This window comes from Coptis chinensis, chromosome 2 (genome assembly GCF_015680905.1).
Source record: "Coptis chinensis isolate HL-2020 chromosome 2, ASM1568090v1, whole genome shotgun sequence".
Classification (NCBI taxonomy): domain Eukaryota; kingdom Viridiplantae; phylum Streptophyta; class Magnoliopsida; order Ranunculales; family Ranunculaceae; genus Coptis; species Coptis chinensis.
In genome coordinates this window covers 9782303-9806268 of record NC_141457.1, presented here as the reverse complement: position 1 = coordinate 9806268, position 23966 = coordinate 9782303, and the positions used below count along the sequence as shown (strand labels likewise).

Below are 23966 nucleotides of genomic sequence, written 5' to 3'. Positions count from 1 at the left end.
GAAATGGGCAATAATGCACATGTATCCCAATTTTTTATTTGAAGTCCACAAATCAGACGTAAGGCATATCTTACGGGAACATTTCTAAGAAGGTCTTTCAAAACAGTTTTTTCTTCTTCCAAAATTAGAAATATGTCGGCTCTTAATGTGAGATGACTAGGAGGTTTGAATTGAGGTCCAAAAAACTTTTGGATCCACCTACGAAAAGCCGGTTTTTCTACTTTGTTAAATGGTAATTCTTCGCGAATAAAGTACCTAACCGTTTCTCGACGAGCTCTTGCTTGGTTAAAAGTAAAACTGTAAATCCCACCAGTTGGAATTCTACCTATGATAGTTTGCCCTACATCAGATGTGGTTCTCTTCAAACAACTTGTTGCGTGCCTACTAAGGTGACTGGTCCCACTTCTACCCCCAAAAACAAGCTTTTCACTACAAATTTTACAAACAGCCTTCATAACATCCTTTCCATTAGGTTGTTTCATAATTGTTCCATCATCATTTTTTTCGGTAACTTTGTCAAATTGTTTCCATACATGAGATGTTTTCCTTGGAATTTTAGGGGTTACAACCGGTGGATTACCTACAACCATATCCACATCATTATCTGGATCAGAACCCATCAAAGGTATACCTTCCATCACAGTTAACAACAGTAGACAAAGACAGAATACGCAAACCTTAACGTAGCAGTAGAAAATATCAGAAACAGAGGAATGGTTGAAAACTTGAAATGCTACTTCAAAGTCTCAAACTCTGTCCATAGAAGTGAAAGAACATTTAGTATTTAATACCAATATCTGATCTATCACAAATAAAATATAAAATAAAACAAACAACAACAACCAAAAAAAAAAAAAAAAACTAATAAAATACAGTTAAAGCTTGAAAGAAACCACATAATATTATAGCAAATTCCAAAATGTGGTGGAAGTCTAGTTCTCACCTTTAAGAAAGAGTGTGGGATGGTGGAAGTCAGATTCTTATCCATGGCGTCACTCATTTAGGGATTTAGGGTTCACTTTTCTTTTTATATTTGACAGAGGACCAAATTACAAAATATCCCATATGAGTGAGGGCCAAATGAGGGCCGGGTCCATGCTCTAGAATCTAGACCCTAGCCTACCCCTAACAAGCATGAGGGTGCTGTGAGGGCCAACTTTTGAGGGTTTTGACACATTGTTTAGAGCCGGAGCGCGAGATTATCACCCATAATTAGATGTAACTGAACGGACACGAGGGGCTGAGGCCCATTTCTTAAATTCCACTAGTCATGATGAGAAACATTCGACTGTACCGTGTATCTCAAAAACTATACTTAACAAATGAAGTCAAAATCAGACTTTTGTTTTTTAACCAATTAAGTGTTAACCAGTTGACCTTACCACTGAAACTGGTCAATGTACCCAATAAAAAAAAGGTAATTTAACTGAGTGGTGTATGTGACATGGTGGCACATTTGACGGTTGCAAAACAAAGACAATATGCACAAAAAGTTAAGAATGATTAATAACAGAGAAAGACACTGTGCTTTCTTCAGTTTCTTGTACAGCTCGTCAGCACACTTGAGACTGAGACTGTTTTTTGTAATGAGAGAATGAGAGTGAGTGGAGAGAAAAAAAGATACAAAGAATCTAATTCTCTATATATGTATATTTAGTACGTAAGTAAGTTGCAACCACTGTCAAAAAGAGAGAGAGAAAAAATACTAATAAGATTCTCTCCTTTCATTCATGTCTGCTTGAAAGGTCAGTTCTTTCTTACTTTCTTTCTTCTGTTTTAAGCTTCTTCCTATTATTATTATCCATGTTTTACTTTTTTAGTATAATAAGTACTTACTTTCTGCTAGTTCTGCTCAGTTACTACTTGAATTGGTAGGTGTTTGTTTTCATTACTACTTTGGGCTGTCAACATATAAGCATTTAGTGATCTTGAGCTGTGTCTGAAAGGATCTGTTGTGTGAAGGAGTGTAGCTTTTGGTGGTTTTGCTTAAAAGTCTGAAATCTGAATAAGTCCAAATTTCTTCAGATTTTTCTTTGTTGGGTTGGTGTGTTTGTTAAAATGTTTTTTTTTTTTTCTTAATTAAGGATTATGTTTTTGGTATGAAGTATGAACTAGGAAGGTAGTTCTTGTCTCAGTTTCTTCTTGTGGGGATTCCTCAAAAGTCTCACTTAACTTGAGAGAATTCTCAGACTATATGTCTCTAAGTTCTGCTCAAATAACTGATCTGAGTGGGTTTCTCTGTTTTATTTCTGGATGTTGTTGTTTATACATACTTTTCAGTCAGTTGAGGATTAGATGCCCATTTTATAATAAACTAAATTTTTCTTAATTTCGAATGCCAACTATTCCTAGGATACTCATCATGTGCACCTTTGACTGTGTTAGATTGTGATTGTCTTAATTTATATTTTGGAACATTGTATCAGATAAAAATAAAGTAAAAGAATAATAAATTTATTGTGAGGAATAATCTTTATTATGGTGGAGTTGATTTATTAGAATCTTTTCATGTCAACTTAATTTATCTTGTGAGTTTTAAGTCGAGAATGTAAATACTCCGCAATCATTTCTCCTTTTTTTGTGCTCAATCTCTGTCCTTGGGTTGTCATTGTGAACCGTTATTGTGAAGACTTGGTAGTCGAGCCATTTAGGTTCTTTGGGGATTCTTGAAAGTTGTAATCATACACAACTACTGTCATAGATGAGTGTTTCTTTCTCGCGGTGAAACTATTTTTCGTTTTAATTTTTGAATAGCTGCTTCCTTTTTCGTTTTTGCTTGGTTAATAGCTGCTTCCTTAGAGTATGAAGTTTTGTGTTCATGAGGATTTGATGTTCACCATGAAATCATTGGGCTTTAAGCTACTAGAAGTCCCAGCCATCCCCTAATTTTCCTAGTTTTTTTCTGGGTTATGTTCCAATTTGAGATACAAGTGTTCGTGTTTGGTTGGATCTTTGTCTGTCAGAGAGCTTTGCTGTTTGCTGCATAAGTTTGAAGCTAATATCATTTGTGATTTTGTGTGGTGGTAAGGCTTTGTTTTTTTCTTAATTTCCGGCTTCTGCATGAATTTATTTTTTTGTGTGGAGGGATCAAGATTTTGATTTCTGTTGTCAATCACTTAAATTATTATTTGGTGGACTCAATGTCTTCACTTATTTGCAGCAAATCCAGTGTTCAGTAGTATCTCCAAACGTTTTCTAAAGTTTGAGCACTTTTTCATTTTCTACTTTGGGGTATTCCCGTCCCTTTGTCAACAATACTTGACAGTTTAGGACTTTGGAGTCTGAGTTTGGACTTGAAGCTCATGTTATGAATTTCAAATCTCGCGTGAACTGTCTGACACACTGGTCATATCCTATATTTGGTTGCATAATATGTTTTTAACTTTGAGGTTTCAAGAGTACTCTTATGTCTCCTTTACTGATTTCAATTTGTCAATAATTTCTTTTTGTAGGAGTACGTTGATTGTAGAAATTTGACAAAAGTGGCATCATCAGACTCTCGTTATCATTTTTGAATACCTGGACGTCAGTTTGTACTCTACAATGGTTTCAAGGTCTTATTCCAACTTGTTGGATCTTGCCTCTGGTGATACTTTGAATTTCGGTCGAGTTGGGAAGAGACTCCCTAGAGTGATGACCGTGGCTGGAATTATCTCTGAACTTGATGATGAGAACAGCAATAGTGTCAACTCTGATGTTCCTTCTTCAGTATCTCAGGAGCGTATGATCATTGTGGGAAATCAGCTTCCACTACGTGCCCACCGAAGATCTGATGGTGATGGAGGGTGGTACTTCAGCTGGGATGAGGATTCCCTTCTTTTGCAATTAAAAGATGGTCTTGGAGAAGATGTGGAAGTCATTTACATTGGTTGCCTGAAGGAGGAGATTGATCCAAGTGAACAGGATGATGTGGCCCAGACATTGCTAGAGACCTTCAAATGTGTCCCAGCATTCCTCCCTCCGGATCTCTTCAACAAATTTTACCTTGGGTTCTGTAAGCAGCACCTTTGGCCTTTGTTTCACTATATGCTTCCTCTCTCACCAGATCTTGGTGGACGGTTTGATCGCTCCTTGTGGCAAGCATATGTTTCTGTCAACAAGATATTTGCAGACAAGGTGATGGAAGTGATCAATCCTGATGACGACTTTGTGTGGGTTCATGACTACCATTTAATGGTGCTACCGACCTTTTTGAGAAAACGATTTAATAGGGTCAAGCTTGGCTTCTTCCTTCACAGCCCCTTCCCTTCATCTGAGATTTATCGGACACTTCCTGTTAGAGACGAGCTCCTGCGTGCCCTACTCAACTCTGACCTCATTGGTTTTCATACATTTGACTATGCTAGGCACTTCCTCTCTTGTTGTAGTAGAATGCTAGGCCTTGGTTATCAGTCTAAAAGGGGATACATAGGTCTTGAGTATTATGGTCGCACTGTCAGCATAAAGATCCTTCCTGTTGGAATTCACATGGGCCAGCTTAAGTCTGTCATGAATCTTCCTGAGACTGAATCCCGTGTTGCAGAGCTAAGGGATCAGTTTAGTGGTTGTACAGTGTTGCTTGGGGTGGACGACATGGACATCTTCAAAGGGATCAGCCTGAAGCTGTTGGCTATGGAGCAGTTGCTCATACAGCATCCTGATTGGAGGGGAAAAGTTGTGTTGGTTCAGATTGCAAACCCAGCAAGAGGACGGGGTAGAGATGTACAAGAGGTTCAGTCTGAGACTTATTCCACAGTGAAGAGGATTAATCAAACTTTTGGGAGGCCAGGCTATGAACCTGTGGTTTTGATTGATACCCCACTTCAATTCTATGAGAGGATTGCCTATTACATGATTGCGGAGTGCTGTCTAGTTACGGCAGTGAGAGATGGGATGAATCTCATACCTTACGAATACATAATATGCCGACAAGGAAACAAGAAGCTAGATGAGACTCTGCAACTTGATCCTTCTGTGTCTAAGAAGAGCATGTTGGTAGTGTCCGAGTTCATCGGCTGCTCTCCATCACTTAGTGGAGCCATCCGTGTCAATCCATGGAACATTGATGCTGTAGCTGAAGCTATGGATTCTGCTTTAGTAATCCCAGAGTCAGAGAAACAATTCCGGCACGAAAAGCATTATAGGTATGTAACTACACATGATGTTGGGTACTGGGCGCATAGCTTTTTACAGGATCTTGAAAGGGCGTGTAGGGACCATATGAGGAGAAGGTGCTGGGGTATTGGTTTTGGTTTGGGTTTTAGGGTCATTGCCCTTGATCCTAATTTCAGGAAGCTCTTGCTGGACCATATTGTCTCTGCTTACAAGAGAACCAAGAATCGAGCAATTCTCTTAGATTACGATGGTACTATGATGGCACCTTCAGTTATCGACAAAACACCAAATCCTGAGGTCATCGGTTTCTTAAACAGCTTGTGTAGGGACCCAAAGAATGTTGTCTTCCTCGTTAGTGGGAGAGACAAAAAGACTCTTACCGAGTGGTTTTCATCGTGTGAAGGTCTTGGACTTGCTGCAGAACATGGTTACTTCATGAGGTATGCACTTATTTTAGTTGCCCCTGAATTTGTTTGCATTTTCTATGTCCCTCAGGATTTCCAATGGCACATTGGTACTCATGGTCATCTAGACTTAATGTCCTTGAGAAGATTCTAATTATGAACAGTATGACAAAGCTTTGATAGTTTCAGTGTTTAGGTGAGATATAATTGGTAATTATTTTCTCAAGGTACACTAGCTGAAGGCCTGTGCTGTTGCTAGAATATTATCATGTCATTTTTCTTTTTTGAAAAAAGTTAATGGGGTTAGGCATAGACCCCACTTGTTAATTCCTCTCAATGATATGTCCTATTTTATCCTCAACATATGTTTGCAATCGCCTGTCTAGAGGAGGTATAAAGAGATTACATGACTCATTACTAGAAGGTAGAGATGCTAACAGATCTGCACACCTACTAGACTCCCTATACACATACTTGAAACTAATGCTTACAAAGCTCAAGGCCATAAACCTGATACTAGCTACTAAATTGGTACAAAACCAAGGAGGTTTCTCAATCCCTTTGATAGCCATGATAGACCTCATAGAATCAGACTCTACTTCCACCTGAGAAAACTTCATTATCATACAACTTTGCAACCCTGCTTGAATCCCTTTGAGTTCTTGCGCTAGCACTGATTTCTGCTCTTTGACCCTGTGTATGCTAATAAAACATCACCTTGTGCATTTCTGATCATACCTCCATATCCCCATCTACCTTACTCCATTGATCCATCTGCATTTAGTTTAACCGTTCCAATACCTGATGGTGTCCACTTACATTCAGTAACTTGCTTGTGCACTAAAATGATTTGAAGCCCCAACATATCAAGTAATATACTAACATTGATGGTGTCCACTTACATTCGTGATAAGGGAATGAGTCGTGAGTAAGAGAAGTATGAGAGTGATAGAAAGAGAATATGGACTTAAGTCATAAATTATGGTCTACTCATTGTCTTCTATAGTGTTGGACTGTTGGTATGTGGCCTACAGTTTCCAGAATTGTTTGTTTTCATTTGTCAACTTTCACATTATACGAATGGTATGTTAAAATGCCCATTTCACCACTTGGTTTAAGGCATAAATGTAGAAGTTTGACGAACAATATGGAACTAACCATCTTAGGGTTCAATCATGAGTTTCTTAAGCTAAGCATCGGCAAGGTCAGACACTCAGACATCATAGTCATGCAATTTCTTTCTTCTTCCGAACTTTTTGCAAATGGTGTTGTGAGAAATATGTTCGAATCTGTTTATGGTTATATATTTTGGACATAGGCTTCTTTTTGGTGTTAACAATCTAATTTGTTGGTCTCGTCATCAGTTGGAAACTCTCACATATGAATTTTACTGTTTTTCGATAATAACCTTATGCATGCTACACTTACCTCTTAGATTCTTTTCCTCTGACATTGACTAATTTGTTTCTCTGCTTGTGGTGTAAAACATGTATGCCGTCCTCTTCAGGCAGAGTCATGATGAGGAATGGGAAACTTGTGTTCCTGTAGCAGAGTTTGATTGGAAGCAGACTGTGGAGCCTGTGATGAAGCTGTACACTGAAACAACTGATGGTTCTACCATTGAAACAAAAGAGAGTGCACTTGTTTGGCATTACCAATATGCTGATCCAGATTTTGGTTCATGCCAGGCTAAGGAACTTCTTGACCACCTTGAAAGTGTACTTGCCAACGATCCGGTCTCTGTTAAGAGTGGCCAACACATTGTCGAAGTTAAGCCTCAGGTTAGTCAATCACTCCTTAAAAAAATAAAAAACCATTACGTAACATCCTTTTTTTCAAAAAATATTGATACTGGTTTCATTTGGATTCTTATCTTTCAACATTTCATTTTCTCCATACTACAATTTATTGGATAATGACTGTCAATTACCTACATTCTTCCCAAATGTGGTGAATTATTAGCTCCGTGGGAAAAATTACTTCTCTGTAAATGTCATATGATGTATATGGAACGTATATGGTGGTCCAGGCTCCACCATTATATGGTTCTCAACTTAGATATATCCGAATATAAGGAACACCTATTTCTTGAATGGTGATTCAAGCATTTACAATTTTCATAATAAATATTTGAAAAATAATCAAGCTTTCATGCATGAATGCACAAGTAGTCTATGTGTTGATACTGCAAATTTTTGGGTCCTCTCTTGTCAACAGTCCAGCAATGCAGCAGATTCCATACTACACAAGGAAGAAATCTTTCTTGACATACTTTATGTGATGAAGGCCTATTGAAATTTATGAATTGTTCAGGTAGATAATTCAATACTAGAGGCACTTGAGGCAATTTTCCCAAATGGGTCTGCTCTCCTCATAACAGGAAGCATGTGTGTAAGAACAGGAAGTCTAGATTTATATCATGTTATGGGTTCTACAACTTATATTCTTTAAAAGAATCATGGAAAGTTCTTCTGATGAGCCATTAGACAAATGTGTACATTGTAGGTGAAACAAAAGCCTCCATATATTTTCCTTGTTGAGATCTTCCCGGAGCCTTATCTCCAGTTTCAGTTGATGGGCAATCTATCATGGGTTGATAAGAAACCATTTAGTTACATTTGTTTTTGGAACTTTATTTTCATTAACGCTCGGTATGTTCCTCTTTCCTCTGTTTTTTTGCCCCCTAGGTTTCCTAATGCTCATTATGGCCCTCCTTTTTTTGTGACCTGCAACTGCTTCTGCTAACATTCTGCGTTGCTCATTGAGCTTTCATTCTTCCAACTCCAATTTTATCTGATTGTAAGCGCGTATTTGACAGGGTGTCAGTAAGGGCTTGGTGGCTGAACGCCTTCTAAAAACAATGCGAGATAAGGGTATGCTTCCAGACTTTGTGCTATGCGTTGGTGATGATCGATCAGATGAGGATATGTTTGAGGTCATCACCACTGCCGCAGCAGGTCCTGTTCTTTCCCCTGTAGCTGAAGTGTTTGCTTGCACAGTTGGTCAGAAACCGAGCAAAGCGAAGTATTATTTGGAAGACACAATGGAGATAGTCCGAATGTTGCAGGGCCTTGCTACAGCTTCAGAGCAAGCGGCCAGAACTGCTCCAATTTCTCGATGATTATATACCAATTATAAATATATGAGGCAAGGAACCCTTGCTTCAATTCTTTGTAAGGTCAACTTCAGAGATCAGCAGCTCACATTTGCTTGACCTGTGCACAATGTCGGCTTGGGATGAGCTCATTGTACAACGAGGAAGACCCTTTGTGTATTATGTTTAATTTCCACTTAAACGTATTTAAGAGTATATGGCTATATGCTGTTTGGTTTTTTGTAGTGAAGTAGGTAAGAATGCACTTGATTTGTTTGTCCTTGTTAGATGTAATGTTTATATGTATTCTCCTCATCTACAAAAAATAACTCAAGCTAAAGGTAATTTGGTAAATCATGTTCAAGGTTCAAGAGCGCAGGTTTGCAGTATAGCCACTTTAGTCTAAATGTTGCATTCCATACCCGGACACAATTGAATAGCTAAGCTGGAAAATGTTACTCTTCGTAATATCACAATCATAAGTAAAGTTGAGAGGGGACCGTATTTTGGACGTTTTGTCCTACATAAAAAACGTGACTGAGATTCTGAGAATGGCTTAAAAATGTACCGATGGTTTATGTGTCTATGTCATTTGCAATTATTGTGCAATAATGCGTCTAGATATGGCTTTAAGAGCATTCCTGCAAGCAGCTTTTAACAGCGGCTTGCTATCTCCACATAGGAGCCACAAAGGACTATTTCTCTTCATGGCTACTTTGCTGGTGAAAAACTATCAAGGGTTGCAGAAGTGATTTTAAACTTCAGACAGAATGCTTCATTCCGTCTAAATATTAAAAACGAAAAAATATCGTAAAAACAACAATCGAAAAAAGTCGAAAAAACATATGGGACAAAACAACAATCGAAAAAACATGTGGGACGGAACCTGGAAAAAAAAACACTCAAAATTTCAAAAAGAACACACAAAACGGAATAAAAAGTTATGTCTGAAACTCACACCTCAGTAGCAAGTGCTACCCCTATTGTTACTCAGTGAAAAACTATTCTCATTGTCACTTTTGCATTGGGCCATTGTTTTTTGCTTAACAAGGATGACAAGTTGCTATTTCCCCTCAAAATTACTTGCATTGGGAATGTTCTAACAACAGTCTACCAATATACAAAGCTGGTGATCTCTCATTGTTAGAAACAATTATTTTGAATGCCAACTAGTCAAAGACAACAGCGAAGGTGGATATGGATATGATACTAGGTTAAGTATGGAATCCTGAAATAGGGAGTATCAACTATAACAGCTTGAAGTTGAAGTAAGTATGGCTCTCTTTTTCAGGGGTTCCTCTTCACTTGAAAACCAAAGATCTGCCGAGTTAGACGAAACTTCTCTGAACTGTTGTAGTAAGAAGATTCGGGTTAAATCAAAGGTAGGAGATGTGGGTTTGGTTCCTAGAATAATTAGTATGGAGGAGAGAGGGTATGTGTTCCTGGTTTGGGTTGAGGTGAATTTTGATGGAGAAAGGGAGGACGTTATCCCTACTTGGCCGGAGATGGTGAGTGGTGAATCTGTGGTGGGGGAAAACGAAGTCGGACAAGGAGCAGTGGATCATGGTCAAGGTGACAGGTGTCAGTCAAGTAGCCCAGCTGTCAGTCAAATGGTGGCCACGTCAGATATGAGTCTAGACCTCTTGGTTTTGAAAGGGTTTTGGTGGGAGATATTCAAAATTCAAAATTTGAAATTGATGTACAGTCGAGGTCGGGGAGCTGCCTTTGGTCATACAAAGTGGTGGTACGCAACCACTTGCTGTCTGTCAAGAACACATAGATCACTTTCAAACAGAGTCAGTGACGAGAGAGAATGAGTTGAGTTGGGAAGTACTTAACTTTTTAAGAGTTCTAAAGCTAGTGTCTCACGACGGTGAACAGATAGCAGAACCTACTATGGTTGATCTAGACACATGTCCATCTATTCCACTAGAACAGCAGGCCCTTTGTCCAGCTCATATTAGAAAGAAGCAGGTTTTAAGAAAAATCTCCCTGCCAGGTAAATGGTTCAATAAAACACCCTTCAAAACGAACCAACCCATGAAACCACCCTGTTTTCAGAAAAAACATGATAAAGACAAAAATACCCCTATAATGTCTTCTTCTTTCCTCTCTTTTCAATTTTCAACATGAGAATTCCAGTTTTTGCGTTTGGCAGAGAAATTACTTCAAAATAACACAAAATGCAAAAATATTAACATCATTCATTTCATGACAAAAATAAATTACAAAAGTGGTAGCTGTCTCATGAAAGTTGTAGATCCGGTTTTTACGAGACGATTTTGGGATCGAAAACCATTTGAAGATGATATCATTTGAAAAACTTGTTCAAGTCGTGATTTGAAATGCAAAAATTCATATATCAAAAAGATAAAATAGACTTTCAAAAAACACTTTGTAAAACAAAATTTAATAGAAAACAATTATGTAAAAATAAATTTGCATAGTGAAATTTATATGCAAAAACAAAATTACATAGTGATTGGATTTGCATGGAAAAATCACTATGTAAAAATAAATTTGCATACTCAAATTTGTAATGTAAAAACAATTTTACATAGTGACGGAGCCAATTTGTTCGAGAATAGATGAAGAAGAAAAATAGAAAAATCAATATGTAAAATAAATTTTCATAGAAAATCACTCACGTAAAAATAAAATTGCATAGTGAAATTTCTATGCAAAACATATTTACATATTGATGGGATTTGCAAAGAAACATCATTATGTAAAAAAAAAAATTTGCATACTAAAATTTGTATACAAAAAACAATTTACATAGTGATGGAAAATGTTCAAAATAGATCGAAGAAGGAGAAGAAGAAGAATAAATAAAACAAATACCAGAGACACGACTAACAAGGGAATAAGTGATTATTTCATTTATTCATCATGAAACTTTGTTTCTTCATTGTTTGAACCTGATTTCTTCATTGTCGAACCTGATTTCTTCATCGTCGAACTTGATTTCCTCATTATCGAACCTTATTCCCTTAATTTCCAAGTTGAATCGTGTTATCGAATTGAATCAATGTTTGAATCATGTTATTGAAGTTGAATAAGTGTTTTTCCTTTGAAATAGCGATGAATATGTGATGTTTATCTAAAAGGGTAAAAAAGAAAGCAAAAAAATTTGGGAAAATAAAAAACAACCGTGATTTTTTCTCAACTGAAAAAACGGGGAGGTTATTTGATGAGATATTATAAAACAGGGAGGTTAAGAGGTAAGTGCCGATGGGAGGGTGTTTTTATACAACCATAATAGAACGAGGGGGCTGAGGCTCATTTCTTGTAGAAAGAAGTTGGCAAGGGTGGCTCTGAGATTAACAGTGTCCTGTGCATAACATTGAAATAGGGCCCTCAACCATAAAAGCAAAGTAACCACAACAATAACCATTTTTTTTTGTCCACGTTATAGAAAAAGAAATCATAAACTGATATATACATACATACTATTATTATTTTTTTAGATTGAAAGAAAAAAAAAAACAAAGAATAAGACGGATAGTTTTTTCCCCTCCTTCTTGGTTTTCTTATAGCCGTAAGCCGATTTCTACATTAATTGATTGTAGAATTAAGTTTTAATTTGGAAACATAACTTAATTAATTAGTTAGATAAATATTTCCATTCTGATTTTAATGGAGAGAATACATGAATTTTTTTAGTTTAGAGAATAATCGCCGTGAGAATTTCGGATTAATAAACGCGTAGCCGTTTTCTTGCTGGGTAGAGTTCATCTTTAGCGTTGTTCTTTTAGGTGTAGTTCCGTCAAGGGAGTAAACTCCTTGGGGCTCTCAAGATTTGGGGCCCTGTACGGTCGCACACCTTGCACATGCTCAGCACTGCGGCCCCCTGGAAGTTGGACCATAGAACTAGGGGTAGGAGACACCACTCTTTTGGTCCAAAAGGGGACCATACTTCAAAGGGCAGGATATATCTTTTTGCGGGTCCAAAAGGGTTATTACCATGGCCAACAAGTTCAATTGGAGAATGGGTATTCTCAACTCTTATAAGAGTAGGGGTAGAAGCGTTACTCGGGCCCAACACAACAAGCAACCTGTGAGAATAGATCCAGGGCCATCTTTGAGTCTTAATGATTTATTCTCTTCCCCTTCGATGACTCATATTGATCAAGTTTCTTGGTACTCTGAACATGTTGCCGATCTATCATCATTTGCTCTCGACGGTGCTTCAAGTATGGGGAATGTGGCCACGGTTGCTAGTAGCATATATAGTTGTCAGCATCCAAATGAGGTAAGTGATTGGATTAGATTCATGGTGGTTCCTCTTGTTGAAACTTTGGGTATATCTACTCGGGGAGGAAGAAATGGTCTGGAAAAAATGAAAAATTGTTTGGGGAATTACATGCGAATAATAAGGAAAGAAATGGTGATGTCGTAGTAGATGGGGTTGAGGAAACAAATGTGGCGGGGAATATGAGGTATCCAATGACGGTTAAATTGGTGCCATGGAATATAAGGGTCAAATGCTCTGTGTGTGGTATTTTTCATGAGGACATTATCCACTTGTTTCTCTATTGCTCCTTTACAATTGAAGTATGGACGACTATTATGCAACCGGTCTGTACTTCTTTTCCAATGATAGCTAGGTTTGAATCCTTGGAGGATTGGTTGGCATCGTGGCCAAAACTCAAAGGGAACGACTTTGTGCTAAGCTATGGAAACTGACGCCTTATGTAGTATTTTGGGTTTTATGGAAATCTAGGAATAGCAGAATCTTCAAGAACAAGGTGTTCAATGTGGAAAGAGTTTGTGTGGAGGTCAAAGCATTATTGTCTTATTGGTATTGGTCTTTGATAACACCGAAAAGGAATACCTATAGGTTCAGAGACTTGATTCTCTACTAGCATGAGATTATCAATAACATAGTGTAACGTATGGGTTTGGAGTTTCAGGAGGTTGTATGTATCATTACTATGCTGCTGGTGACCCTCTCTCGATCTCACCACATCATACCATTACTTATAGTAATGCTTGTGTAATCTCTTCTCTTCTATCAAAAAAATTTAATTATCAAAAAAAAAAAAATGGACACTACACCATAATAGGATATTTGCAACATGCACTTTTTTTGCTTTGCAACGGTTATTTACCGTTAGCAAGTTACCAATGTTAAATAAGCGTTGGCAATGTTGTAAAGCGTTGCTTTATTTAGGTGAATTTTCTGGATTTAATTGCCAACGTTTAAAAATCGTTGGAGAAGTGTTACAAATTAAAAACTTGAAAATTTCACGAAAGAGAGAAACAAAAAAAATCGCGCTCTATTAAATATAAAACATAACTTTCTTTCTCTCCTCTCGCTCTCTCTCACGCCGCGAGCCCTAAAATTGAAATTTTTTTTCCACAAAATCATCGTCTCAACCCAATCCAGTTTAATATTATCATCTCGATCTAATTATCATCTCGATCCAATCTTGTTTACAGACCAATCCAGTATATATTCTGTCTTGATTCCTGCAGAAACAAGATCGGGTTTTGTTGATTATTGGGAATTTACTAGTTGTTGTTCATTGGTTTTAGTTGGAATCCAGAGAAAAGCACGAGGTACGTACATTATTGTAAAATTTTATTTGATAGGTATTTTTTTTTTTTTTTAATTGTGAATTTGGGTCTGGAATTTTGTTTTTATCTATGCGTGTGTGAGAATTGTTGAAAAATTATTGAATTTTTTAAGGAGAGTTTTTGTATCTATCGCTACTACAGAATAACACATATACCATGGTCAATAAGAACGTTTATACCACGGTTCTTCCAAAAACTGTAGGAAATATTTATATATCACGGCGGAAATTTCTTTGGTCATTGGTTTACTAGTATATGCCACAGTTACATGAAAACCGTGGGATAAGTTGGGCCATATACCATGGTTAGTTTTTTTTCCAGCATGAGAGTACTCTACATCCCCACTACCTTAAACATAAACAGTGGTATATAAATTTTTCACTTTCTACTGTGGTTTATGACTTTATGCCAAATAGTCAAATACGTGAAAAAAAAAATACACAATACGAAACTCATTCAAATTGGATTCCCGCTATTCTCTCGGTCTCTCCACTACACCATAACACTGATTTTGCAACATTTAGTAAAATTGATTGCTAACACTTATTCATCCGTTACAATGTTTGTCACACATACTTTCCGTTGGAAATGGTAACAACCTTTACATATTTTGTAGGCAAATATTTGGTTTATTTAGTAACATTTACCCAATATTAGGTGACGGATAGGAAGTGTGACCTATTGCCAAAAAAAATAAAAGAAAAATTGATCTCTCACACCCTTTCAATAAAAAAGAGAAAAGTGAGGTAAGCATCGGAGAAAACCGCTACTGCTACTGTACTGCTGCCGCTAGTGTGGCCCACTGAGTCAAGTCGTCATCTTCTCCTTTCTCTTCTCTTTCCTTCAATTCTCTTAATCTTCTCTTCTTCTTTCTTTGTAACAGTTAGGGTTTTGGCTAAGGAGTTGGATTTGCATAATCAATTGCTCAATCTGCTCAAGAAAGCTTCTTCATTGTCCAAGGTAGCGTTTTGTATAGTGAATCATCTTTTATTTACAATTTCTATTGTTTCCATTTTTCAAAAATTTAGGAATTAGTTTTTGGGTTTGTCTTGACATAAGATTTTCAGGGTGTGTGTTAACAATAGATTGGTATAACTTGTCAACGATGGCCAAAGGTTGCATTTTTATATGATAGATTTTAGTTAGTTTAAATGTTCTCATGTTGTATTGTGTATCTGCTCACGTTGCTTCATTCCCTTTGATTTATGGGCACCTAATTACTATAGCAAATCTGTTAAATTTTTACTGGAGAAATAGAGGGAAGGTTGTTATAGCTGAAGCAGAGGCCATTAGTCTTTGGGATGTGAACTCACTCACACACCAGGCACTGTTGTCCATTGCTTCGCCTCGGCGAAAGGTGTCCGCGACTTCATGTGAATAACACCGATGCCGAAGTTAGGTAGAGGTGTTCGCAGAAGGTAAAATTTATTATTGCTGAGATAATTATTTTATTATTTTATTTATTTATGTTTTATCAGCATATTCATTGCTTAACTTATCATGTAATACCACCGTTTCTGTTATTTTGTTACTTTATTTTTCCCGTCTATGAATTGTTTTTAGAGATTACATTATTTTTTTTAGCTTATATAATTCTGTTGACTTGACTGTTTTACGATCTATTACACTATTAGTGGATTGGCACATACAATTCATGTGTTACACATTTTCTGTCCATAACATAGGAGTGCATGGGTTGTTATAAATAAGTATACTACTAATGAAATAGTCAATGTAGAACTATTACTTTAGCGGTGTTTTCTAGAGATATGGATCTCAAGTAATGAAACAAAACATTGGCCCAAACTTTAATGGATTGACTGAGAGAGGATATTCATTTTTGGGAGTCATATTAACTGGATATATTTCTTAATCTGTGTTGAGAAAGAGTAGTTCATAACAACTGGAAAACAGAGTTAGAAATTCATTTATGAAATGAAATACCAAAAAAGAATATGTGAACTTGTTAGATGTGTTATATTCGCATCAATCACTTTGGAGTGAAAAGAACCTAAGGCGGGATAATTGGAATATACAAGAGGATACCACATAATAATTCACAGGAAGAACTATTTCTTATTCCAGACTAAACTAGAATAACTAATCTCTCTTATATTGTTCTCTTTTGGCGTAGGCGTAGTGATTGATGAGTTACTGTTGTTTAACTTCTGTCTAAAATCCAGGGTAAGTTCATAAGAAGTCGAAGGACATGACGGTGCGTTTCGCACTTTTCGGGACACCATAAATGTCTTGGACTTTTGTCTCCCCTTCCGTGTAGGCCTTTGATCATGTTAATAGTTTATTTAGTTAACAAAAGTATAGGTTTTGACTGCTTTTACAAAAATCTGCCTTTGGGATAATAAAGAAGAAAAAAAACACGCAAATTACAAAGTGTAGATGATGTATACCAATTAGAATGTGATAGGTGCATATATAATCTGATGAAATACCGCTTTTAGTCAAATGTGGTAAGATATCAATACCCTTTTCTTTGTATGTCAAGTAGACAATGGTGTTCTCAGTATGTTGAAAAGAGCCAAGAAACATATTATCATGTAGTATGGCATTAGGTCCATTGCCTTGAGATCCCAACGAAGGAAAGTTTTTTTAGTCATATACCCGTTCGACATTCGAACTTATTTATATAACGTAGCCACCAACCTTTCACATGAGTCTGTAAAATTTTTAGTTCATAGATACCATCAATTATCAATTATGAGAAAAATAGCTCGAAGTTATCCATTCCCTACAACAATTGGTGCTTGAAGTTTTATAGGTCTGCTCCAACCGATGCTAAGAAACTTTCCACCAACTTTGTCTCGGCAAGGCCCAACTTATCCGGGTAAACCAAGATCTTTCTACCATCCGATGGGACACACAAAACTAATTAAGTATTGTTAAGATCTTTGTTTTGTTTATTATGGCTTTGAAGTTATTAATTTATATGATAATTGATTGGGGAGTGAGAGAATTTTGATTGTGATTGGATAATTGGCAATTCTTCTCTTCTTCCACGGTCATTTTCATGGGATGCGTTGGTTGTAATACTAGACATAATGGCACTTGCTTCACCAGGTGAAAGAGCGAGAATGTAGGAGAGAGGTCTCAAATACCAAAAAATCTTCCTCAAGGAAATGAAGGTGTAAGAGGCTTTCGGGCACTAGGAGTGAGAGACCTCTCAGATCGCCTTATGTTCATTGCTAACTCTGTTAAGGTTTTGCCCATTTTATGTTCCTAGCTCATAATTTTATTTATTTGTATTTGTAGTAGTCTTTCATTTAAATTGTTTCCTTTGTATGCTCTTAATCAGATATCTGATGGTCGAAGAGATAGCGATATAAGAAATAGCAAGAGGGATGGGGAGGATGATGGTAGCCAACAGTTCAGGGTGAGCTCTTGGTTACTTAGAAATGTTATGCTATATAGACTTCTTCCTTTTTCAACAAACACATTAAATTTATGCTAAAAATCTGTTGCTATGCCTAAATACTCTGTAAGTCGGGTCGAGTTGCTCAATATTACAGCTCCTCTTGGTACTCCTACAAAGTTATCAAAGGTTTACTTGTTTTAAGGTGATTGTAGGACTTTGGTTGTTTCGAATTGAAAGCTGGTCTGATTACCAAAGAGTGACAAAAAAGATGTGCAAACCATAAGGTAACCATCTATTATTTAGACTTCAGCTTTTGAGGGAATATGTTGCTCTAATGCTTGCGGATAATGCTTGTTGATAATGGAACATGCTTTCGAGGGAATATGCTTGCTCTACTGCTCTTGGTGCTCTAATGCTTGCTGATAATGGAATTTGTTGCATAGATGAATTTGATAAAATGGATGTTAGAGATCAGGTAACCATCTGTTATTTAGACTTCATCTTTCGAGGGACCTGAAAGTTTTCTCTAACTGTCTGATCTCTTTAAAGGTTGCCATTCATGAAGCCATGGAACAACAGACCATAGTATCACAAAAGCGGGAATACAGGCGACATTAAATGCTCGAACATCAATTTTAGCTGCGCCAACCCCTCGGGCGGCCCGGCATGACAAGTCAAAACCACTAAAGGTGAGAAATGTTTGCACCTTTATGTTGATTTTAAGACCAATATAGTAGAGAACTGATTATGTCAGTGTGTATCATCTGTGAAATGTGGAAATAAAAATGACCTGCATCTCTTCTTTCCAGTACAATGTGGCTCTTCCTCCTGCTATCTTATTAAGGTTTGATTTGGTATATGTTATGATTGACGAGCCAGACGATCAAACAGATTACCACATTGTTCTTATCTGCCTTTTTTTTTTTTTGCAACAGTAATGCATGGCCGTACATTAAGGGAATGTGATTGTGTGAATGCCATATGAGTAATGGAGCAAAATCTTCATGGATGTGCATCATGGGCTGCTACTGGCCATGTGCAGGTTTACTTTTAAACTAACACTAGTTATTTAACCAATTTATTAAAGTTGGAAATGTATGAAGTTGATGCCTTAGAATTATGTCCATTTAGCTTGCTTGCTGCAAATGAATTAATTAAGTTGTGATTCTTTTGTAAGTCACTATGCCAATTAACATGAACTTCTCAGTTCATCTTTTTGGCTAGAGTTAGATTAGTTTGAGCCATGTTTGTATTAATAACACCATATATGACAAGGAATTGATGATAAATAATTTCTTGGACATTAGCAAATTTATTGGTGCTGGTACGTATACACTTAGTGGGTCTAGCTTTGTTGGCAAATACTTGTTTGGTGTGACTGAATTAGTTTAGTTTGATGTATATTTTTGTTTCTTGGTCATTGATTGTAAATTTATGACTCAGGATAGAAAAGTTTGATATAATTTTGAGACTTGGTCTTGATTATATTAATTTTAGTTGTAAAGCCTACTTAATAACATGGGTTTTTGATATTTTGTATGATCTATGAAGAAGGTTTGCGAATGTGAGGAAAGACCGGGCTAGAAACGGGAGTCGAAGAGCATTGAGATTAATTGGAATATACACTACACCATAATAGCCATTTTGTAACAGCTATATCCGTTACTTATATTTTTACTAACGCTTATATCTGTTAGCTCTGGGGTGTTACAGTCACTTAGGCTAAATTTAGTAACGGATATAACCGTTACTTAAAGTAATCTTAGTAACACTTATATCCGTTACTATAATTCTTTGTAACGGATAGCCAATTGTTAAATCTATTCATTTCTAACGGATGTAAGTGTTAGTAACGTTTGGCGCTTCTTTAGTTACTTTTTTAGCGGGAAATCAATTTTTATATGTCACGGATATATCCGTTAGTAATAGATGTGCCACTTGCTATTAATATCGATTAGTGTAACGGATATATCCGTTAGTAATAGATGTGCAACTTACTATTTATATCGATATTTGTAACGGATATATCCGTTAGTAATATATGTGCCACTTGCTATTTATATCGATGTTTGTAACGGATATATCTGTTACTAAAGTTTTGTTAGTAAAAAAAATATATTTATTATATTTTGCAGATCAAAATGTCTAAAAAAATTCACCCTGCACATCTAACTCTAGCACATATGAATATTCCATCTTATAGAGATATCACATTCCACAAACTTAATCAACATATAATAACAAAAAACAAAACCACTAATCAATTAAACATTAATTAGTATAAAAATAGACACCAATCCAAATCAAACTTATATAGAAATGACTTCACCTAACCTAATTTTGGGATGTCTAATATGCCGTCATAGAATATCCCATTGTATTGGTCGTCACTGCTCGCCTGTTATTGCTCTCTCAAGTGTTCCCCCATCAGTTTCAGGGGTGCACATTTGCAATTCCCATAACTTCTCCCACGATATCACCACTTATTTGACAAAGCCTGGCAAGAACTGAAAAAAGTGAGAGAAACATTACAAAATTTCTTAAGAAACTTTTCATCGGGTTGTGAGAACTGAAGAAACTATGAGTAGGTTAGTGTGGTGGGCTAATGTCAGCTCTTGCAGTAGCACTTCCTCAGCTATTAGACCGCTATTTGAATAAAGCTTATGGATAAGAACAACTAATTTCTATGGACGAAGGCATACTTTAATCCCATACAAATCACTTCAAGCTGACCCACAATGGTTTTTGTGACTTTACTAGCTCTAGTAAAATGTTTTTTGACAAAGGCATTAGGATAGAATACTGGTAAAAAAATGTCATAGAAGTTAACTAAACGGATAGTATTAGACAAAGATAAACACCTGGAAGAGAAGAGACTGCTGCTTTGTCTCCATATCAAATTGCTTAGTTACCCGGTAGCCAGGCCGTCCAATTTTGACTGCAAGTGAAAGAAATAAGTCAAGATTATGTTAAGGATACAAATTAATAAAGGTTTATTCATGAACCACACAAGGGTTACAAGTAGACACCTACTTATGCCGACCAATTTTTTTGCACTGGGATTATGACCTATAATCTCATTATTGTCACTGAAAGCACGTACTCGATTTGAATGGTGCACTTTGGTAGCTCCAATAATAGTCTTTGAAAGCAATATCTTGAAAAACCACACTTGATGATGAGGTCATTTTTGCTTATAAAACGTGGCTCGGGAAAGCAATAAGATACTACGGTCCATCATAAGCAGACTCATCGATGCTATCTCACCGGTGGTGACGGCGGCGTCCCGGTGACTATTTAATCTAAGACATAGAAAATGCACTCACCTTTAAGATCCCCAAAGAAGAAGAAAACGACTCGCAAACTATGGACAAACTTAAGGCAATCAACAGTCTTTGATATTGCAGCCAAGGCACGCAAATCATTTTGAACATTTTAGAGATACAGTGCATTAAGAATTCTGCGAAAAAAACTATCTATTAATAAAACATCAACTAGATATTAATGTATTGGTAGCGTTGATCACTTAGGCAAATTCATTTGAGAAATTATCGCTGCCATGTGCACCTTATGCAAAGAATCACTAAATCTACTACTGGCTCACTATAGTTTACTAGATCTGTATAGTATTCTTCTTCTATTTTAAGGATCTCTTTGTTTCTGCCAAAATTAATTAGATTGTGGTTTTTTTTGTATCCTCTCCTAATACCGAGATGGTAAAAGAATCGAATAATGAAACTTACGTCTATTGGCTCCAACTGCAGTAAATGTTCCAACATTGAGCATAGTGTATCATCAACATTCCATATCGATTTTGGCTTCATTAAAGAACTGTATCTATTAGGCAGCACCAAGCAGGTGAGCTGCCATCATCAAATTACAATGCATCAGAATCTAATCTATCTCGTCCTTGCTTTTCAGTGTGTGCATGTGTTGGTGGGGGGTGTAAATATGCTAAAATTGACATAATAACACTGGTATTGAAGAAAGTAAATACCTTAGACAAAACAATTACATCGCCTTCGTGAGCGGGGAGTTACAATACCTACAAGATCATTGATTTAGCAACATCAATAAACTTGAACAGTTACATCAATAAACAACAACATGTTACCTCTCCATCCCATATGAAGTAACATCTTCTTGAGAGATGAACTAGGGAGTCTCTGTAGCAACGGAATGTGTCCCAGAAACTCCAGTACTGAATCAGAAAAAATGGTAAGCATCAATTGAATCAAAGAATAATAATAATGTAATTTGATGGAAGCAAATTCTTCGTCCTCAATACCCAAATCAATGAAGCAGTCTCAGGTGCCAGCTGGTTTCCCGACATCTCCTAATGGTGATATCAAAATGATGTTTCCAATCATGTGCCCTGCATTTGTGCGAGTTTAATTCCTATGCAAAATCAAGAACAAAGACTAACCTTTGGTGGTCTTTTCTTTTTGCTTGCCCACTTTCCCATTTATGCCTCCGATGTCTGGAATTCCTTCCAACACACTAATTCCTCTTAACTACACTGTACCAACAAGGAGAACTACTGCTGAGGGTGGAGCGATGACTGACGAGCATGGATAAGAGGGGCGGCAACAACATGCACCATAAAGACAAGTTGTTGTAAGGAGATTTCGCCGCATTCCAACTTGACTTTGCTGGCCGATATTGAAGTTGGTCTTTGTCATTTTTGTGTTCAACCAAGATGGATCAAAACAGAGACTTGCCCTGCTTCTAGTTTTCGCAGCACTGGTTTATTTCTATCAGACTGGAGCTCTCACTCCTTTGATATAGTGGCTTTCACAAGGCATGCATAGGGCAGCGACACCTCCACAACCACAACCTCCTGTTAGGGCTGAGAATGCTCTTGGTGCTGCTAGGCCAGATGGTGAAAACGCTGCTGAAGTTGAGGGACAACCTGGAGATGAGAATCAGGGAGAGAATGAAAATCGACCAGTTGAAAATGATAACCAAGTGGAACCCGCTGAACAGAACGGCTTCAACTGGAGGGTAATTGTAAAGGAGATTCAGAAATTCAGAAATACTTTGGGAGGTCCCTGACGTTCCAGAAAGAAATGATGCAAGATCATTTCTTTCGTCTTCATCTAACGCATTTTATCTTAAATTTGTTTAAATTGTTTTCACACTATCACGTAAGCCAAAGAGAACTCGATTAGAAAACTAGATACACGTCAAAGTAATTCGTTTAAAGAAGATAACTACACCTTCAACAGAAAAACAAACAAATAAATAAACAGTTAAATAATCAAAAAATAAAGCCAACTACATTTATTTGTATACTTAGTATGCTATTCAAAAAAGCAATGGGTTCTCATCAGGTCCAGAAATCATTAAGCTAACATATAGTCTCTAGATACTCACCAAGACATCCACTGCAAGCTTCATACTCAAAAGCAATGGGTTTCCATCAGGTCCGAGATATCATTGAGCAATACGTGCGGAAATATATGAGTTCCAATGTAGTACCTAAACACATGTACAACAACCACTAAAGGTGTAAGGAAGAGAAGTAGCATGTGCATACTTTATTTACTAGTAACCGTGTGACGGTGACAATATCAGGAATCTTGTCGGGGATTGGAGATAAGGAATTGAAAATAGGGATTGGGGTTTGCAGGAGGGAAGAGAAGAGAAGGAAGAGAAGAAATTAGTCAGCTTTGGAGAGAAGAAAATCACAAAATCTGATTTGCGAGATGGTGAGAGTGAAACAAATTGAGAGAGGGAAAGGAAGATGAAGGGAAAAAAAGAAAACCGACAATGAGACACCAAACATGACAATGTTGTTGTTCATCCCTAGCTCAAGGACACTCCTCGTTCGAATGAAAATCCTAATTACAAATAAGCTCCTGAATGAAGTGATGCAACTGATAACAGCCATTTCAATCCATGAAAAGAAGTTGAAGAAGTACCATAATTATGAGCAATAAAATACCTCATCATGGATGTTTTTACTATTTCGGGCTATCTTGCAATGGTTGTATGGTGTTAAACGATTGAAACGACTTTTTCCAAAACTTAGTCTCAAACCGCTAAAGTTTTATAAGTTTCTATTTCTTGATTACTAAGCATACAACACATTGAAGTTCAATCACATTACATTTTCATATTACATCATCTGTTATATAGCTAGGAAAAGAGGCAGGCAACTCCAATGTACTGCATACCAGAAACCAAAAGTTGTTGCTGATAAAGTCATTATGGTGTACACAAATGGCCCAGCGATTTGTATAGGTGCTTCATGACCTTGAGCATCTTCAACCTGAAAGCAAAGGAATGGAAGCTCACTATCAAGTGTGCTCAAGCTTAAATACAAATTAAACCAAATGCATAAAACCAATCTTGTTATGCGCATGAAAGTTCAAATTGAATGCTATCGTCCTAAAATTCCCTCTACACCTCTTATGTT

At 36.9% G+C, this 23966-nt stretch overlaps 1 protein-coding gene, 2 long non-coding RNA genes and 1 pseudogene across 7 annotated transcripts; 3 read left to right on the top strand and 1 right to left on the bottom strand.

Moving 5' to 3' along the window:
- Positions 1-1555: 1555 nt before the first annotated feature.
- Positions 1556-8963, top strand: LOC147514782 (alpha,alpha-trehalose-phosphate synthase [UDP-forming] 5-like). 2 transcript variants are annotated; one of them, XM_086585157.1, is made up of 4 exons: positions 1556-1745; positions 3453-5534; positions 7006-7279; positions 8317-8963. In XM_086585157.1, the coding sequence occupies exons 2-4, from the start codon at positions 3544-3546 to the stop codon at positions 8617-8619; spliced, it is 2568 nt and encodes an 855-aa protein (XP_086441283.1). In that variant the 5' UTR covers positions 1556-1745; positions 3453-3543; the 3' UTR covers positions 8620-8963. The 2 variants fall into 2 exon arrangements, with proteins under 2 accessions (XP_086441283.1, XP_086441285.1); XM_086585159.1 differs by lacking the exon at positions 1556-1745 and adding an exon at positions 1933-3023.
- Positions 8964-17305: 8342 nt separating this feature from the next.
- LOC147514781 (uncharacterized) lies at positions 17306-18188 on the top strand. 2 transcript variants are annotated; one of them, XR_015213288.1, is made up of 4 exons: positions 17306-17389; positions 17486-17563; positions 17758-18020; positions 18095-18188. It is a non-coding gene; the product is annotated as an uncharacterized LOC147514781 (long non-coding RNA). The 2 variants fall into 2 exon arrangements; XR_015213287.1 differs by having other exon boundaries at positions 17748-18020.
- A 1627-nt stretch (positions 18189-19815) lies between these two features.
- Positions 19816-20885, bottom strand: LOC147514780 (uncharacterized). 3 transcript variants are annotated; one of them, XR_015213286.1, is made up of 3 exons: positions 20872-20885; positions 20407-20483; positions 19816-20042 (listed from the first exon to the last, which is right to left on the bottom strand). It is a non-coding gene; the product is annotated as an uncharacterized LOC147514780 (long non-coding RNA). The 3 variants fall into 3 exon arrangements; XR_015213284.1 differs by lacking the exon at positions 20872-20885 and adding an exon at positions 20575-20650; XR_015213285.1 differs by lacking the exon at positions 20872-20885 and adding an exon at positions 20579-20650.
- A 920-nt stretch (positions 20886-21805) lies between these two features.
- LOC147514779 (uncharacterized) lies at positions 21806-22600 on the top strand (annotated as a pseudogene).
- Positions 22601-23966: the final 1366 nt, after the last annotated feature.

What these genes read in the sequence shown, in the direction of transcription:
- LOC147514782 (XM_086585157.1), top strand. Translation starts at nt 3,544, where the DNA reads ATGGTTTCAAGGTCTTATTCCAACTTGTTGGATCTTGCCTCTGGTGAT. An exon ending in GAACATGGTTACTTCATGAG is followed by an intron (nt 5,535 to 7,005) that starts GTATGCACTTAT and finishes CGTCCTCTTCAG; the next exon opens with GCAGAGTCATGATGAGGAAT. An exon ending in TTGTCGAAGTTAAGCCTCAG is followed by an intron (nt 7,280 to 8,316) that starts GTTAGTCAATCA and finishes CGTATTTGACAG; the next exon opens with GGTGTCAGTAAGGGCTTGGT.